The following is a 20205-nucleotide window of genomic DNA, read 5'->3' on the forward strand; positions in this document are numbered from 1 at the left end:
TGGTGCGAAACGGTGCCGGTGTGCTGCCCCCACATCAGTAGCAGCCGGGCTGCTCAGATCTGGACTTGCAGTGTGGCTTGAAGGATTCTCCGGACCCGGGGGGGTCACGCGGACACTCCAAATGAAAGGGGGGCGTATTTGTACGGGATTTGCCGTAATTAGTCTGTGACGCCACCCACGGTGTGTGGTGAAGTATGGCACCACCGCAGCTGTTGTGGGACACCCGAGTAGATGGGATGGCAGCTGGTTGTTAACCCCTCCGTGGGTAGGGATGGTTGCTCCGGGACCCGGTGACTTGGTGCAGGGGACGGTGATGGCAGGGGACGGCGCGCATGGTCAGACCAGGGAGTCTCAACTTACTCACGGTTAAAGAAATCAGACAAGTCCAGTGGTTAACCAAGGTGCTGGTGGCCGGCCGCCGCGGCTGGGTGTACTCTGGTCCCCCACCCGGGCTGGTGGTCTGTGTCACTTTCCTCTGCACTGTGTTTTGATGTGGTGGACTTCTCGGTGTGGAACTCCTGGTACTACTGTTGGGAGCTGTGCCCGCTGACGCTGACCCATGGGATCTACTGGGCCCTGGCGGATGGCCTATCCCTCTCTGTGGGTGGTTGTCTGCTTTTGAGACTTTGGTTAGGACAGGACCTATAATCCTGCCCTCAATTGGTTAATTAGCTAGGCCGTTGGTTCCGGTCCTGGCTTCAGGGTCTAAGTACCCACTCTGTGCACGGTTTCCGGGTCGGTTTTCCGGTGTCGGTACCGGCGGGCTCCAACCCTGCCCTGGTCCATCTCAGATCTCCGGCTGCCGTCTTCCAGTCTCCTGCTAGACACAGACCAGCGTCTGCCACCTAGCCAATGCACCAGGGCTCCAAACCCGGCGCCTCTGCTCTTTGCCCTTGAGCTTCACCTCCTCCATCACTACTCCACTTGAGCTCTCCACTTCACTTACTGTTTTCCCGCCCCGGGCTCTCCAGACCCCTAGGTGGGCGTTCTCCATCCGCCTGGTCTCGCCCACTGGTGTGCCTGTCCTGCCCTGAGGGGGGTGACTAGGGTTTCAGGTCGGCTGTGTGTAACCCTGTGAGGGAAGGTTTTGTGCCGGGGCCTAATCTGTGTGACCATCTGGTGGTGCCAGGGCGTCACATTGGCGTCCAGTGTGCCCCCTCCCCCGCACCTTCCCCTGTTTGCCTGTTTGATGTATACACTTCTGCAATAAAGCAACGTTGGATCATGTGAGTGCTCCCAGCTCTATTCATTGATGAACTTTTGGATCTTATCCTATGGCAAGAGCACCCTGGATCTTTGCAATCCTCCTAGCGGTCAATCAAATGTGAGTGGGAAGCAGTGGAATACTAGTGATTCCTTTCAAGTAAAGACAGACTTTTCCTCAGTGATAATACATCGGCGGTACACGTGGTAAGCAGTGCCCGGTATTCATCCTTATCTTATTTGCTATAGTACCAGATTAGGTACTCCCTATGTGTAACGCCTGCCTGGTTCCACAGGCTTAGACTGGCTGTAATGGACAGGCTAGAGGAAAGCCGCTCACAAAGCAGGACCCCGAGAATCTGAAACCCTTTAACCCCTATACAGGGATTTGGAATTACACAGGGCCCAGGAGATCACTACCTGTGGTAGCCTGAAGTCCGATGAGAGTAATAACCAGGCAGGGTCAAACCGGGAAATGCAAAACAGGGACAGAATCAGGCAGGCAAGGACGTAATAAGAAAACAAAGCAGAAGTCAAATCTGGATCAGGCAGCGAGGTACAAATACAGCAGGCACGAGAGTAGTCAGAGAGCAGGCCGGGGTCAAAGCAGGAATCAATAATCAGAGTAGGGAGAACTAGAGTCTAGCAAGAATACAATCTACATCTGTAAATGGCCAGCAGACAGAAGGGGGAATTAAAAGGGTGTGGTGTCTTCCCATTGGCTGTAGCTGAATAGTGGCAACCTCAGCTGGAAGACATACGCAACCTACACTCAGCCATTGGTACTGCAGGCGTCAGGAAAACCCAGCCTAGTAGATGAGCAGAGCCTGCGCCCACCATAACCACTGGCACCGACTCCTCCCCCATCACCAGCAGTCCACAGAGGGAATACAGCGGTGCCTGGAGACTGAAGCAGAAGTCGCAGGAGCAGACTCTGGTGAGGACGTGACACTATGGCACTGCGATATCCATCATAGCTGCAGGAAGATAAAACTAAGAGGACATTGAGAAGAAAACAGGTCACCAGATAGGGTGATTATGAATGACAAATGTATAGTCAATTTTCAGTGCTGGGCTGAAGGTCCGCTTAAACATGGGACAGATTGGTCATACAACTGTACTTATATAGTTTTATTTTGTGTTAAGCGAAAATGATAAAAAGTGAATTTCACCGTGATAGCTTCCGTCTTCATGGAGCACTGCACTATATATATCTACATACAGTAGAGTTACTTATCTTTTTATCACATCACTGTCAGGGTGCAACAACATAGAAATCCTCTGCAATTCTCATGAGTCTTTGCATTTATTCTATTTAAAACTGGATTTCAGGTGAGAAGGTTATTGGCACAAGTGATCGTCAGGTTTTACTCTCATAGGCCCCAATTCATCATTGCCTTTGTGCCTGTTTTTTGTCTACTTTTTTGTGTTTTTTTGGGGTTGCACAAAATTCATTATTCTATTTGTGCCTTTTTAAAGTATATTTTATATGTGCTCACCTGTTTATTTTTTGTTGGTTTTTTTTAGTGGAGTTTAGAGAATCTAGATATTTTCACCTGATTCATCTATTGTGATTGTTTAAAAAATATAGCAAAAATTGGGAAAACTCCACTCCAGTTCCCCATGTCTATTTTTGAGTATGTCAGTATTTGGTGCAATTTTTGCACCATTTTGCACATGTACTTTTGGTCCTAACTAGTCACAAAAACAGTTCAAGACAGAAAAAAGGCCAATTTTGTGAAACATGTGCACCATTTTGAAGATTTTGGCACCAAAAGGCAACTAATATACCACAAAAAAAAGGGAAAGGGCATTAAAAAAATGGTAAATGATGAATCAGAGCTATAGTCTAAAACTGTGATCAATCACGTTCTAACCTCAGATACCCACATAGTCAACAGCCATAAAGGCCTACATTGTTGAACTACTTTCCTCCAGGGCAACAAAGTATGTTTGGTACTACAGATCAGACCTATTCACCCAAACTTGCACAATGACTTCTGCGGAGATCAGAGAGCATTCCTACAACATCCTCGTTTAGGAGTCAATAAGTCACTTCCACCGTTCAATGATTCCACTAGTCAATGTGGTTGCTGTAAAGCAAACCTCTGAACAGCTGTTAATAAATCAAAGCAGCAGGTTAGGCAAGATGGCTGCCTCCACAGCAGAGAATTAAAACAAAACATCAAGAAACAAAAGAACACATTAGGACATTTCATTTAAGCGATAAATATGAGATTTTGATATATGTTTCACGGAATGTCCGAGACTGTTCTTACTATGGCTGATCTGATGTTTATGGATATTTATGTCAGCCACCTCAAACATTAAACCAACAATGTGAGTTTGTTTACCCTCTAAAAAACTTTTCTAATCAAAACTCAAAATGCATGAAAATGGCACATATTAGTTTATCAAAAGGACAATAGGACAATGTAGTGCCCAATGTACAGGGGGGACAGGCATAGGTAGAAGAGGCCTAACGGGTTTTAGAACTTAGGTCATTAGCCGTTTGTGCATCAGGGCTCTAAGCGGCCAGATAAAAGTATAGAAAATAGAACGCATTTCTCGCAGAAGTCTTACCTTACGTTACTTTGAACACCCCTTTTTAGTGCACAGTTACAAATATTATTCAAAAATGACATTACTTATCACAGAGCTGAATTCACAATACAGCATCTTTCAGGGTCTCCATTTATTCCTACCTGGTGCAATTACATTTTCTTGCTCTTTGCCGAATTTGGATTACACTATAAAAGTTATACATTTTACAGCAAAAATTTCCCAGGTCATCACTTGTGACATTTTAATGTCACAGAATATGCCAAGTATAAACAGCTTCATGATTAAATATGTACATCAAATTTATAAATAAACTGTGCTTAAATCTGAACATACTCCTAAAAGGGTTAAATAAGTGCAATATTTAGGAAATTAAGGGAGATATAAGGGTACTTTCACACTAGCGTTAATTACCTTCTGGCGCAATCCACCCTTTTGGAAAACAGCGGAATCCGTTAACGGATTCCACTGTTTCCCATAGACTTGTATGGATGACGGATTGTGCCAAAAGTACCTGCATTGCTTCCACTGGCCGACGCTGCGTTGCATCCGCCGGGCGGAAGGAACGCAGCATGTAACGTTTTGCTGAGCAGCGGAATCCTCTATTTTTCACTGCGCATGCTCATTTTTTTTTTTTAATCACAGAAACTTTATTTTGTCTCCCGGTGGCCGAACGTTCAGCTGAGCGCCCGGCAGCCGGCTTTTGAGAGTGCTCAGCTGAGTGCCCGGCAGCCGGCTTTTGAGAGCGCTCAGCTGAGTGCCCAGCAGCCGGCTTTTGAGAGCGCTCAGCTAAGCGCCCGACAGCCGGGTGATCAGCTGATCGTTCACAATAGTCTGCTGCCGATAAAACTGTAAAGAAGAAAAAAAAATAAAGAAAAAAAAGCTTTCCGTTGTTTTGTACGAGCCGTTACATCCGTTGTGCCATTATATGCAACGCATCCGTTGCATCCGTCACACAACGCATTGCAATGGATGCCGTTCAACGCAAGTGTGAAATTAGCCTAAAATAAAGAATAATAATGTTCTAGTTTTCTAAAAACGCCATAGAGACTTTAGTTTTGCCTGAAATAGCCGACAATGGTGAAAGTTGAAGGGGTTATCTCATGAAGGAACCCATAGGATTATGAATAAATGTCTGATGGATGTGTGTCTCAGCTCTGACATCTATCTCTAGAATGGAGAACCTTTTCCCCATTACAGATGATGCCCAACACCAGAGAGTGGGGATGTTGTAGTTAGAGATGAGCAGACCCTTGGAAGTTCGGTTCGCTGGGTTCTGGATCCAGACTTTAGATAAAGTTCAATTCTGGTCCCAGATTTGACTTGAACCCAATTGGAAGTCAATGATTGGGCAGTTTGACTCTGCGGCGCCCACATACAGTCAGCTCTAAACAGATCACTTCTGGGGAAGGGTGGGTTTTTGTTTTGTTTTTTTTGATACACTACATCCGAAAACACTGTTTTTACCTCCTGTGAGAGCCATTCAGAGACTGCAAGCGGATTTAATCTGGCTATGCACCGAGCGTACCAGAGTACCCCTATGCTCGATTGAGTGGTTAGCATACGTACAGTATCCGAACTCCGACGCTGATTTTTTTTTTTTAAAAAGTCCGTGTTCGATACGAATCCCTAACTTTACAGTTCAGTTTGCTTATCCCTAGCTGGAGCTCATTTGTCAACTCTCTCTATTGATTACTATAGGAATTTTGTATACAGCTGAATAGCTAAAGCTGACAAATGAGGTACAACGTCTCCACTCACTGGAGGTCAGATGCTGGCTGGAAATGGGGACCAAGGGACCCCTGTTCTGGAAAAAGGTACAGGGCCCAGGTACCTTCATCTATCCTATCGATATGCGACAAATTGCTTTCATGAGACAACAAATTAATTTGCATTCTTAACCATATTTGCCCACTTTTAGGCAACCTCTATAGTAGTACCTTGTAACTTCTCACCTGGCCTAGAATTGAGAATTGCATTGTGTGTAGTCAGATATGGTATCAATTCTGCTGTGATACAATTGAGAGGATTTGCACCAATGTCAGCTGTAAATGATCAGGACTGTGTTCTGACATACAGTAATAATTGCACATAACTTTATTTAATCCAGAAATCCCCTTTGAAATGATTTAGTACTGAATTTAGTGTAGTCCGATTTTTTAACCACTTGCTCACATACAAAGAAAATGCCCGTCATATGAGGCCGTCAGTGGTGGCACCTTTTCAATAGGAGCTACTCTGCAGTTCACAGCAGCGGTCTCTACACCATGTACAGATCTGTATATTGTACTCCGTGCATTGGTGACATAACACTAGCAACACAGGTGATAACAGCCGTTTGGTAGAGATATATAGTGATGAGCCATCGAAAGGATGCCCTTTAATAAAAAGTAGTGAAAACCTCTTTGAACCCAAAATTGGTTGGCCTTTAAGGGGTTAAACAGGCTTTCAGACCACATGTTTTTATAATTTTTCGAAAGTATGATTTTTTTTTATTAACGTTAGCCTTAAAATTCATCACCCCTCTAACTGCACCTGTCATCCATGTCCACTACTGACTCTTGATGTCATCACTAAGATGGACAGCGATTGGCTGTTCTTGTCACATGACATTAGTTAATCGGCAAATACAACAATAAGGTGGTAGAGAGCTTAGGACAGGCCCAAATTTCAAATGTAATGAAGTCACAAAGTTTTTTTTTTTTAAGATCAAGAACATAGTGTCAGGGGTCAGCAATACAAAGCATGATTTTATGACAAAAATATAAATATGTCTAAGTTTTATTACACTGCAAGAGGCCTAAATAATGTCAAAGAGCAAAACATATGTTCATGTTTTATCAAGCAAGAACGCAAATGTTGCTCTGCATTGATATTGATGTGTACTCGGCCAGTCACAATCAAGGGGGTGATCACTGCAAAGTGTACATACAGTATATGCTGCATAAAATCTGGTAGAGATCCACCTAAATAAGCCGCAAAGGAAACATCGGATAATGGCAACCATATATAGACAATTCTATAGACAGAAAGATCTAAAATGATGAAAGAATGAAACAAGTTAATAGAAATCTCTAGAAGGAGCCAAGAATTTAGGCAACTAGTCGACATCTTGATATTCCTTAAAGGTGTTGTCCGGGAAAGGAACACTGATGACCTATATTCTGGATAGCATAGGTCGTCAATGTCTGATCGGTGAGGGTACGACACCCGGCATCTCTGACGATTAACTGTTCCCAGTGTAGACGGCGGTCATAATTAGTGGCGGAGCTGCACAGCTTCATTAGCGGAATAATGGCCGGAACTGGGTACTGCACATCCATGCCCTATTGATTTGAATAGGGAGCGGAAATCAAGCACCTGGCTATGGCCACTATATAGTTGACGAAGCTGTGCAGCTCTGCAACTGGGTGGTTCTGGCCACCGGGAACAGTTGATTGGCAGGAGTCGCACCCCCACCAGACATTGATGAACTATCCTAAAGATCTTAAAGTTAATGTGCCAGACAACCCCTTTAACTAATGCGCTAACTTCCATTTCACCTTGCAGATACATTGTGGTGTACTCAAGCCTATTATTGTGCATTAAACTTGTGAGCAATCTAGTGGATGTCTATGCCTCGAAGTTACAGGCCTAAAATGTGAGGATGAGATTCTTATGCCAAACTTATCAGTCTGATTTCTGTACTAGAGACCATGTAAGGACCATTTATTGTAGGATTGGGGTTCTTTGGACATTAAATACCCCGTTATTACTAGAATCTGAGTAAATGCAATTTTTAATTGCATCATTAAAGGGAACCTGTCAGGTGCAATATACCCCCGTACCACGAGCAATTCTGGATGCATATTGCTATTCCCTGCCTAACTGTCCCTGTATACACTAGCATAGATAAAGGGATCATTAGAAAAAGTATTTCTAAAGATCTTATATTGTATGCTAATGAGCGCAGCAACTAGTCCCAAGGGCGTTATATTCCCTGACTAGCCGCCCTCTTAGCAGGTGAGCGTACTAACATGCTAACCAATGCAGTGTCATCAGCGGTGCCGCACGTACCTGTGTTCTCTGTGACCGCACTGCTGAATGCCCGGCACTTCCAGTAGACCGCTCTGAAGCCGGGAGGCGTACACTCTGCTTCATACTGCACATGACCAAAAGTGTCCAGCATTCAGAAGCGCGGTCACAGCGAATACAGGTACGCGCTGCACTGCTGGTGACGCTCCATTGAATAGCATGTTAGTACACCCCTGTGGGCGTGCTAACATTCTAAGAGGGCAGACTAATCGGGAGATATAATGCCTTTGGGGACTAATCCCTACGCTCATTAGCATAAGGTAAAAGAACTTTAAAAATACTTTTTCTAAAGATCTCTTTATCTATGTTAAAGTATACAGGACGGTTAGGCAGGGATTAGCAATATGCACCCAGAACTGCTTGTGGTTCTGGGTGCTTATTGCACCTGACAGGTTCCCTTTTAATGCAGACTTACACAAAGTCTCCATGAAAAACTACATCTGGCATGCTCCATCCTTAGTATTGCAGTCTGATATGTGTAACATTTTATGCAGCATATCCTATAGCTTCCCCTATAAACCAGCTGCCAGGTTCCAACCCCAAAAATGCAGTATTCTGTCTGCCAGAGTGTATTCCCACCTTTCTATTACCCATACCAGCAGGCATGCTGCAGCTTTGGTATTACAGTTTACTACTGTATGTGCAGTACAGACTAAAAGTTTGGACACACCTTCTCATTCAAAGAGGTTTTTTTATTTTCATGACTGAAAATTGTAGATTCATATTGAAGGCATCAAAACTATGAATTAACACATGTGTAATTAAATACTTAACAAAAAAGTGTGAAACAACTGAAAATGTGTCTTATATTCTAGGTTCTTCAAAGTAGCCACCTTTTGCTTTGATTACTGCTTTGCACACTCTTGGCATTCTCTTGATGAGCTTTAAGAGGTAGTCACCGGAAATGGTTCTCACTTCACAGGTGTGCCCTGTCAGGTTTAATAAGTGGGATTTCTTGCCTTATAAATGGGGTTGAGACCATCAGTTGTGTTGTGCAGACGTCTGGTGGATACACAGCTGATAGTCCTACTGAATAGACTGTTAGAATTTGTATTATGGCAAGAAAAAAGCATCTAAGTAAAGAAAAATTAGTGGCCATCATTACTTTAAGAAATGAAGGTCAGTCAGTCCGAAAAATTGGGAAAACTTTGAGTGTCCCCAAGTGCAGTGGCAAAAACCATCAAACGCTACAAAGAATCTGGCTCACATGAGGACCACCCCAGGAAAGGAAGACTAAGAGTCACCTCTGCTGCGGAGGATAAGTTTATCCAAGTCACCAGCCTCAGAAATCGCAGGTTAATAGCAGCTCAGATTAGAGAGCAGGTCAATGCCACACAGAGTTCTAGCATCAGACACATCTCTAGAACAACTGTTAAGAGGAGACTTTGTGCAGCAGGCCTTCATGGTAAAATAGCTGCTAGGAAACCACTGCTAAGGACAGGCAACAAGCAGAAGAGACTTGTTTGGGCTAAAGAACACAATTAATGGACATTAGACCAGTGGAAATCTGTGCTTTGGTTTGATGAGTCCAAATTTGAAATCTTTGGATCCAACCACCGTGTCTTTATGCGACGCAGAAAAGGTGAACGGATGGACTCTACATGCCTGGTTCCCACCGTGAAGCATGGAGGAGGAGGTGTGATGGTGTGGGGGTGCTTTGTTGGTGACACTGTTGGGGATTTATTCAAAATTGAAGGCATACTGAATCAGCATGGCTGCCACAGCATCTTGCAGCAGCATGCTGTTCCATCCGGTTTGCATTTAGTTGGACCATCATTTAGTTTTCAACTGGACAATGACCCCAAACACACCTCCAGGCTGTGTAAGGGCTATTTGACTAAGAAGGAGAGTGATGGGTTGCAATGCTAGATGACCTGGTCTCCACAGTCACCAGACCTGAACCCAATCGAGATGGTTTAGGGTGAGCTGGACCGCAGAGTGAAGGCAAAAGGGCCAACAAGTGCTAAGCATCTCTGAGAACTCCTTCAAGACTTTTGGAAGACCATTTCCAGTGACTACCTCTTGAAGCTCATCAACAGAATGCCAAGAGTGTGCAAAGCAGTAATCAAAGCAAAAGGTGGCTACTTTGAAGAACCTAGAATATAAGACATATTTTCAGTTGTTTCACACTTTTTTGTTATTATTTCATTCCACATGTGTTAATTCATAGTTTTGATGCCTTCAATGTGAATCTACAATTTTCAGAGTCATGGAAATAAAGAAAACTCTTTGAATGAGGTGTGTCGAATCTTTTGGTCTGTACGGTATATCCTCCCTGTACTACATACATATAGTAGTACACCTGTAATATGTTTGCTTTATTAGTGCAGTCTCCCATGTTTAACCCCTTCACGACCATGGACGGATCTTTCCGTCATGGATCGTGTCCCGGTAAGCCCCGCCCCCTGCCGCGGGCAGGCGGCGTGGATCGGCACACATAGCCGTTTTCAACAGCTGACATGTGTGCCTACATGTTCCGAGTGGAATCACATTCCACCCGGAACATTAACCCCTTAGATCTCGCTGCCAAAGTCTGGCAGCGAGATCTATATGCGCGCGGCCATCTTTTTTACTTACCGCCGCCCCCTCCGGACGTCACGTGAGTGATCACGTGACGTTCGGTGGTTGCCATCGTAGCACAGGGTCATGTGATGACGCCTGGTGCTACGAAGTTTCACTTTCATTCTTCCTCGGCACGGAGCAGAGGAAGAAAGAAAGTGACTATTTCTGCTGTTTACAGCGGTATAGCTGTGATCAGCAGATAGCGATCAGCAATCGGATTGCTGATCGCTATAGCCCCCTAGGGGGACTAGTAAAATAAAATAAAAAAAGTAAAAAAAAAGTTTTAAAAAATTAAAAAAAAAAACAAAAAACCTAAAAGTTCAAATCACCCCCCTTTCCCCCCATTGAAAATTAAAGGGTTAAAAAATAAATAAATATACACATATTTGGTATCGCCGCGTTCAGAAATGCCCGATCTATCAAAATATAAAATCAATTAATCTGATTGGTAAACGGCGTAGTGGCAAAAAAATTCCAAACGCCAAAATTACGTTTTTTGGTCGCCGCAAGTTTTACGCAAAATGCAATAACAGGCGATCAAAACGTAGCATCTGCGCAAAAATGCTACCATTAGAAACATCAGTTCGAGACGCCAAAAATAAGCCGTCACTGAGCCATAGATCCCAAAAAATAAGAACGCTACGTGTTTCGGAAAATGGCGCAAAACGTGCGCCACTTTTATTGGACAAACTTGTGAATTTTTTTTAACCCCTTAGATACAAGTAAACCTATACATGTTTGGTGTCTACAAACTCGCACCGACCTCAGGCATCATACCCACTCATCAGGTTTACCATATAGTGAACACCGTGAATAAAACATCCCAAAAACTATTGTGCCATCACACTTTTTTGCAATTTTTCCACACTTGGAATTTTTTTGCTGCTTTCCAGTACACCATATGGTAAAACTTATGGTTTCATTTAAAAGTACAACTTGTCCCGCAAAAAACAAGCCCTCATATGGCAAGATTGACGGAAAAATAAAAAAAGTTACGGCTCTCGGAAGAAGGGGAGCAAAAAACAAAAACGCAAAAACGGAAAGTGCCCCGGGGCTGAAGGGGTTAAATATGTGCTGTCTATTTGTATTACATATACCCGTTGCCATACACTAGCACTTGTATTGTAGTCTCCTGCTGTATGTTTTACAGTATATACTTTGCATATCTTCCCCTCTGTATTACATACACTTAACTAGCAATTTCCAGCCTTGGTTTTACAGTTTGCTATGTCTCCCACTCCCTATTACACCTGCTAGTATGATCCAGGCCTGGTATTGCAGATTACCACATCCCATTTTATGTTATATTTCCCCCTCTGTATTACATACACCTGCTGGCACGCTCTGGTATCTCATTATAAATACAGATCACACTTCTCCTATATATTACATACACCCACCGATTGCTCTAGCCCTACTATTGCATTCACATATATGTCTCATTATTTATACAGTTCACATATTGTCCTCTGTATTTCATACACCTGCCCTCATGCTCCAGATTTTCTTTTGCAGTCTCTTGTGTTCATTATAGTGTATGTGGATAATTATATTTATATATATATATATATATATATATATATATATATATATATATATATATATATATATATATTGTATTATATACACACACACACCGTAATATATTATATATATATATATATATATATATATATATATATATATATATATATATATATATATATATATATATATATATATATATATATATATATATACACACACACACATCTGCTGCCATACTCCAGATTCGATTTAGCAGAATTTTTTGTCATATTTAGTGCATGAACGCAGTATATACTGTATATATAGATAGATAGATATGTGCCCATATGTCATATATATATATATATATATATATATATATATATATATATATATATATATATATATATATATATATATATATATATATATATATATATATATATATATATAGACATATGGGCACATATCTATCTATCTATATATACAGTATATACTGCGTTCATGCACTAAATATGACAAAAAATTCTGCTAAATCGAATCTGGAGTATGGCAGCAGATGTGTGTATGTATATATATATATATATATATATATATAAATAAATAAATATATATTATATATAAATATATATATATATATATACACACACACACACACATGACTGTATATGTATATATATATATATATATATATATATATATATATATATATATATATATATATTGATATATATACATTGGTACCTCGTTTTTTGTTAATGTCAGTTATTCGTTGGTTTCGGTTTTCATTGATTTTTTTTCCACTGAAATTTTGCCTTGGTTTTCGTTGGTTGCCTAGGATTTAGTTGTTTTTTTATTAGCATGACCATGTGACTACGCTGCTAATTTTGCGTCAACAAAGGGTGATCCTCACATTCTCCTGCTTCGTGTGGCGTTGTGTATCACACCGCTCGTCAGTTTTAAAATATATGTAACAATAATATGATAAAATGTATTTATTCTTTACATTAGTATTTTATATTAAATTAATATTCCCTTTTATCTTAATTTCTTATTGTTTTTAGTATTACACACTATCTTTATTCCCTATAAAATGTGTTTTTGGTATGTATTATGAACTGTCTAAAACAAATTAATTGGATTTACATTGATTCCTATGGAAATAATTGCCTCAGTTTTCATTGGTTTCGGATTTCACTGATTGTATTCGGACGGAACGAAAACTGAGGTATCACTGTATATATAACTGCTCAGCATTGCATTTGCAACACCAAGAAGGAAAAGTCATAGAATTATGGAAATCATTTTTGATCGATAAGCATGTTAATGATATATGAAAGATGGAAAAATGGACACATCACTTTCAAAACATATTGATTTATGCAATAGTAAGTATAAGCGCTATATGCAGACATTTACACACCTTGGCCAAAACTAGGACAAACCCTTCTCAATCCACATGTTTGCCCCCATTAAAATAAAAAAGCTTAGACTCACCTCTACTGCCGTCATTGTTCCAGCACTTGCTCTCCTGGGGATCACGTGAGGTTGCACCCAATCAGCGCCAGCTTCATTGTCCCAGGCAACAGGAAGTGAGAGCTCCAGTTGGCCTCTCACTTCCTGTTCATTAGTCATTTGTCCAACAGCAGAGGGAGAGAAAAGCCGGTGGTGATAGAACGCGGAGCTCGCATAACGTCATAACCTCACGTGAGCCCCGGGAGAGCGAGTGTCGACGCCGGTGGAATAGTGCCGCCAGTGGAGATGAGTGTGAGTATTTTATTTTAATAGGTGCAAACATGGGAGTGAAAGGAGTTGTCCAAGCAGTGGACAACCCTTTTAACCCTTTAATGACCACAGACAGTAAAGTTACATCCTAGCGGTCATAGTGTTAATCCCCACTGGCTTCTGCAGGCTGCAGGCGGTGATCCGCGCACATGTCAGCTGATTTATACAGCTGATGTGTGCCTGCTAGGCATGAGCGGAATCGCTATCCGCCCATGCCTTTTAACCCCTTAAATGGCGCTGGCAAGATGTGACAGCTCTATATTAACGGTGATAGCAGTAGATCCGGTGATAGCAGTAGATCCGATACCGGAAGTCACGTGACATGATCACGTGGATCCGGTGGTTGTCATGGTAGCACAGGGTCATGTGATGACTCCGGTCCTGTAAGAAACAGCCGAATGCTGCTTGTTACAAGAGATGATCGTTTCTCCCAGTCTGAGTGATGCTCCTCTGATTGGGAGAAAAGAATGAGCAATCAGACTGCTGATCATTATAGTCCCCTAGGGTACCTAGTAAAATAAAAAAAAGTTTAAAATAAAAAAAAAACAAAAAAAACCTAAAAGTTCCAATCACCCCCATTTCGCCCCATTGAAAATTAAAGGGTTAAAAAAAAATATAAAATATAAACACATTTGGTATCATCATGTTCAGAAATGCACAATCTATGAAAGTATAAAATGAATTAATCTGATCTGTAAACGGCGTAGCTGCAAAAACATTCGAAAAGCTAAAATTACGTTTTTTGGTTGCCACAAATTTTGCTCTAAATGCATCAATAGGCGATCAAAACGTAGATCCTTCGCAAAAATGGTACAGTTAAAAACGTCAGCTCGAGATGCAAAAAGTAAGCAGTCACAGATCTATAGATCCCGAAAAATGAGAACGCTAGGGGTCGCGGAAATGGCGCAAAACGTAGGCCACTTTTTTCGGACAAACTTCTGATTTATTTTAACCCCTTAGATAAAAGTAAACTTATACATGTTTGGTGTCTACAAACTCGCACCGACCTCAGGCATCACACTGACACATCAGTTTTACCATATAGTGAGCACAGTGAATAAAATATCCCAAAAACAATAGTGCAATCGCACTTTTTCTGCAATTTTTCCACATTTCGATTTTTTTTGCCGTTTTCCAGTACACTATATGGTAAAACTTATGGTTTCATTTAAAAGTACAGCTCGTTCCGCAAAAAACGAGCCCTCACATGACCATATTGACTGAAAAATAAAAAGTTACTTCTCTCAGAGGAAGAATGGCAAGGAAGAAAACGGAAAGCACAAAATTGGTCGGTCGTGAAGGGGTTAATGGTTATCTGAGGATTGTTCTCTGCTACATTGAATGCACTTGGGCACACAGCTGCTTTTGCAATTGACGACCAATGATGTCCCAGATGTCCTCAATGGGAGACAAATCTGGAAAAGCTGCAGGCCACGGTAGCATGTTTATGCTATGCAAGCTGCTGACAATAACACAAAAAGTGTCGTCTGGAGTTGTGTTGAAAAAATGTGGAAATGGCTGTACCACTGGTTCCGCCACCAAATCATTGTAGGACAGCAAAGTGGGTCAGTGGTTAGCACTGCAATCTTGCAGCGCTTGCATCCTAGGTATAAATCTTACCAAGGGCAACATCTACATGGAGTATGTACAGCTCTGGCAAACATTTAAGAGACCACTGGAAAATTGACAGTTTTCCACCGATCCTCCACCAAATTTCACAGTGGGCTCAAGACACTGTGGCTTGTATGCCTCTCCAGGTCTCCGTCTACCATTAGACGACCGGTGTTGGGAAAAGCTGAAAAATAGACTCATCAGAGAAGATTACCTTACTCCAGTCCTCTATGGTCCAATCCTTATGGTCTTTGGCAAACTTCAGCCTGGCTCTCCTTTGCTTCTCATTAATGAAAGGCTTTTTCTAGCTTTACATGACTTGAGCCCTGCCTCTAGGAGCCTGTTACGAACTGTTCTTGCAGTGCACTTCACCCCAGCTGCCATTTGCTATTCCTTTTGTAGGTCACTTGATGTCATCCTGCGGTTGCTGAGTGACATTTGAATAAGATGACTATCATCCCGGTCAGTGAAGAGTCGCTTTCACCCTCTGCCGGTCTGTAGCTTTGTTGTCCCCAATGTCTGCTCCTTGACCTTGTTGTAATTGACTGCTTAGAAATTTTAAGGATGGAGGCAACATGATGCTCTCTGTATCCATCTGCTAGTAAAGCCAAAATTGAGCCCTTCTTTTCCTCACTCAAGACTTTTCAACGCCTTTGGCATGGTTAAAAGTTATATTCTCATTCTTATCACTTTTGGGATATAACTAGCACTTGTTTTGCCATCCAGCTTGTCCTATTGCAAGAGGATTGTGAAGACCACAGCAGTGGTTTTTTTTATACTTTCCCTCGTTAAATAAGATTTGGTTCAGGTGATCACCTAATAAGAAGCACATTCAGTAGAATGAGGTGGACTCTGGAATTTAACCGACACTGGAATGGAATGGCTGTCAGACATGTAGAGAAGCTGATTTTTAGAACACTGTGCAGTGGCCTCTTAATTTTTCCCAGAGCTGTATGTTCTCTTTGTTTGCGTGGGTTTCCTCCAACATTCCAAAGATATGATAGGGACTTTAGCTTGTGAGTGCCAATGGGGACAGTGATGATGTCTGTAGAGCGCTATGGAATTAATGGGGCTATATAAATGAATAAAATAAGTGCTGAGGTATTTGTGTACCTGGAATGAAAACTTGAGAGACTAAGTACATTATGCCAAACCATACGATAATTCCAGGGGTAGGACCTCACGCTACGCTCCAAAAGGGTATTATGGTGCAAAACATGACAGGAATAGAGATCTATCATCTATGATGAGTGTCATTTTTGTCTTGGATGCAATGATAGCCAGAGATTGGTCATGAGACCATGTGGGCCACACCATGGACAGGCCTTCAGGAGTTAACATCACAGCGGTCCTAGTCTTGAGACTCTTTTGTAGACCATACTTGATACTGAATAAATTGTGATGTTTTAGGCTGCGTGCCCACGATCAGGGTTCACGGCGTTTTGGATGCGTTTTCGCTGCATTTAAAACGCTGTGTTGTACAGTACAAACAGTTTCTAGAAATCCCATCCACTGTGCTTTTTGTTCTCGTAGCGAAAATTGACCTGCGGTGCGGCTTCCCGAGCCACAGCATGTAAATTCTTTTGCAGGCTCCTGCGGACGAAACTTGTGGCCCCGCAGGTCAGGACCTGCCACATCCAGGATGCACCAGGTCCTGATCGTGGGCATATACCCTTAGTTTTCATTTTTTCATCATTTGCATATCAGTGCCATATCTACCCTGTGATCTCCAGCACTCCACCACTTTTCCTTCTTGGTGTTGCAATTTCAATGTTGAGGAGATTATATCCACCTCTGTCCTATATACACCTGCTGGCACGCTTCAGCCCAAGTATCACTGTGTGCCATAGCTGTCACTACAGTCTCCTATATCTCCCCCTCTGTATCACACACCCGCTGCCATGCTCAGCCCTGGCATTGCCCTCTCCTAGTGTGTGTATATACTGTATCTACCTGCAAAACAGGGGAGAAGTCTGCACCTCATGGAGACCAGTGTGACTGGCATCATACACTGCAATGCCCAGGTTGGAGCATGGCAGCAGATATGTGACCTGTGTGTATATATATCACACACTGCAGGTAATTATGTATATATATATATATATATATATATATATATATATATTTTATACATACATACTATATATACAGGTCACATAGCCTCCTCAGTATCACACACCCCCGCTGCCAATGCTCCAGCCCTGGTTGCGCTCTCCTAGTGTGTGTATATATCTATGGAGAGGGTGATATATATGCATGTAATATATATTTATACACACACACACACACACATATATCTGCTGCCATACTCCAGGCTTGGCATTGCAGTGTATGATGCCAGTCACTGGTCTCCTCCATGAGGTGCAGACTTCTCCCTCCCGCCCTTTCTGACTGGCCATGGTCCTGTGGCTGGTGTCGGCGCTGTGCCCGGGTGCCGTGTGCTCGGTGGCTGAGTGCCCGGGTGCCGTGTGCTCGGTGGCTGAGTGCCCGGGTGCCGTGTGCTCGGTGGCTGAGTGCCCGGGTGCCGTGTGCTCGGTGGCTGAGTGCCCGGGTGCCGTGTGCTCGGTGGCTGAGTGCTCGGTGCCCGTGTGCCGTTGTGATTAGCCGCTGCAGTGTCCCCATGATATCACAGTAGGGCTGCTATGCCGCCTCCATGCTCTCCCTCAGGCATGGCGCCCCTGCTTCCTGCAGCTCTCCCCTGTATTACATGCAGTGTGTGCTGTCTCTCACCCCCTCTCTCCCCCTCTCTCTATTAGATGCAGTCTCTCCGCTCCTCCCCCTCTCCTGCTCATGTTGTGTCTCCGGTTCCTGAGCTCCCGGAGCGGACCGGACCCCCCTCACCCAGCCCCCCCAAGGGGCCCCCGAGGGATCTCGGGGCTCCCCGCACTCTCCGCTCCTCTCCCGGGGGAGACCCAAAGACCCCGGAGCCAGTGGGACAGTCCCCCCAGAGAGGGAGAAGCCCCATCACCAGGGACCGACACCCCGACATCATCAGAGACTCCCCAGACTCAGACAGCGGAGAGGAGCCCGGCATCGGGGACACCGAGAACGGAGAGCACGGAGCCGCCGGCACGCACAAATTCCGCTCCTCCATTGACATTGACCCCCCAAGTGGCGGCAGAGGCACCCCGAATCCAGACACCACCGGAGACAGCCCGGCCAGCAACTCCCCTCCAAGTGACAGAGATCCCAGCACAGACTCGGCACAGCACGCTGCCCGAGACCCCCCGGGGAGAGACAGAGGCAGAGACCCCCCTGGCTCAGACAGAGACCCACCCGGCCGGCGGATGGAAGAGACATCGGGGAACGCGGTGATCATCAGGATCGGCATCCCGGACCTGCAGCAAACGGTGAGCCCGGCATGCCGGCCATCTGCATGTATGTGTGCAGGAGTGTGTATATATATATACATGTGTGTGTGTGAATCTGCATGTATGTGTGCAGGAGTGTGTATATATATATATATACGTGTGTGTGTGTGTGTGTGTGAATCTGCATGTATGTGTGCAGGAGTGTGTATATATATATATATATATATATATATATATATATATACATGTGTGTGTGTGTGTGTGTGTGAATCTGCATGTATGTGTGCAGTAGTGTATATATGTGTTTGCATCTGTGTGTGCATCTGTGTGTACGTGTGTGTGTGTGTGTGTGTGCATGTATGTGTGTGAGTGTACATTTATGCGTGTGTGTATATATATATATATATATATCTGTGTGTATCTGCATGTATGTGTGTATGTCTATGTGTGTGTATCTTGCTGTGTGTGTAGGAGTGTGTGTGTGTAGCTGCATGTATGTGTGTCTATATGTGGGTGAGTGTGCTCTATATACATTTCTGTGAATACTCTACATGTTTGTGTATGTATACTCTCTATATGTGTGTGTATATGTGTGTGCTGCACCTAATCTGGGGTTGTCTGTACATCTGTGCACCCTGGGCGACTGCATCTGTGCTGGATCTGTACTGTGTGCCATATACTGTACATACACCTGTGATCTGGGGTCTGTCAGCGGATCCATCCATCCATCCATCCATCCATCCATGGATTGTGTATTAGCCTCAGTATACTGTCTAATAATTTTTATGAATATTTATAGGTGTACATGGATACATTATATATAGATACAGTGGGTGATGAATGCTTACACTTGGTGATGGAGGACAGTGGGTGATGGGTGCTGAGTACAGTGGGTGTGGGTGATGGAGTACAGTGGATGGTGGGTGCTGAGTACAGTGGATGGTGGGTGCTGAGTACAGTGGATGGTGGGTGCTGAGTACAGTGGATGGTGGGTGCTGAGTACAGTGGATGGTGGGTTCTCAGTACAGTGGGTGTTGGGTGCTCAGTACGGTGGGTGCTGGGTGCTCAGTACGGTGGGTGCTGGGTGCTCAGTACGGTGGGTGCTGGGTGCTCAGTACGGTGGGTGCTGGGTGCTCAGTACGGTGGGTGCTGGGTGCTCAGTACGGTGGGTGCTGGGTGCTCAGTACGGTGGGTGCTGGGTGCTCAGTACGGTGGGTGTTGGGTGCTCAGTACGGTGGGTGGTGGGTGCTCAGTACGGTGGGTGGTGGGTGCTCAGTACGTTGGGTGCTGGGTGCTCAGTACGGTGGGTGCTGGGTGTTCAGTACGGTGGGTGCTGGGTGTTCAGTACGGTGGGTGCTGGGTGCTCAGTACGGTGGGTGTTGGGTGCTCAGTACGGTGGGTGTTGGGTGCTCAGTACGGTGGGTGCTGGGTGCTCAGTACGGTGGGTGTTGGGTGCTCAGTACGGTGGGTGTTGGGTGCTCAGTACGGTGGGTGCTGGGTGCTCAGTACGGTGGGTGCTGGGTGCTCAGTACGGTGGGTGCTGGGTGCTCAGTACGGTGGGTGCTGGGTGCTCAGTACGGTGGGTGCTGGG

General features: G+C 43.9%; 1 protein-coding gene across 1 annotated transcript in view; it reads left to right on the forward strand.

Annotated features, from left to right (window-relative positions):
* Positions 1-20205, forward strand: part of SHANK3 (SH3 and multiple ankyrin repeat domains 3) — a 617492-nt gene that overhangs the window by 118796 nt on the left and 478491 nt on the right. Inside the window, 1 exon segment of the mRNA XM_075345440.1 lies at positions 18060-18653. Within this exon segment, the coding sequence (XP_075201555.1) occupies positions 18060-18653 (594 nt within the window).

Source organism: Anomaloglossus baeobatrachus, chromosome 4 (assembly GCF_048569485.1).
Source record: "Anomaloglossus baeobatrachus isolate aAnoBae1 chromosome 4, aAnoBae1.hap1, whole genome shotgun sequence".
Taxonomy (NCBI): Eukaryota; Metazoa; Chordata; class Amphibia; order Anura; family Aromobatidae; genus Anomaloglossus; species Anomaloglossus baeobatrachus.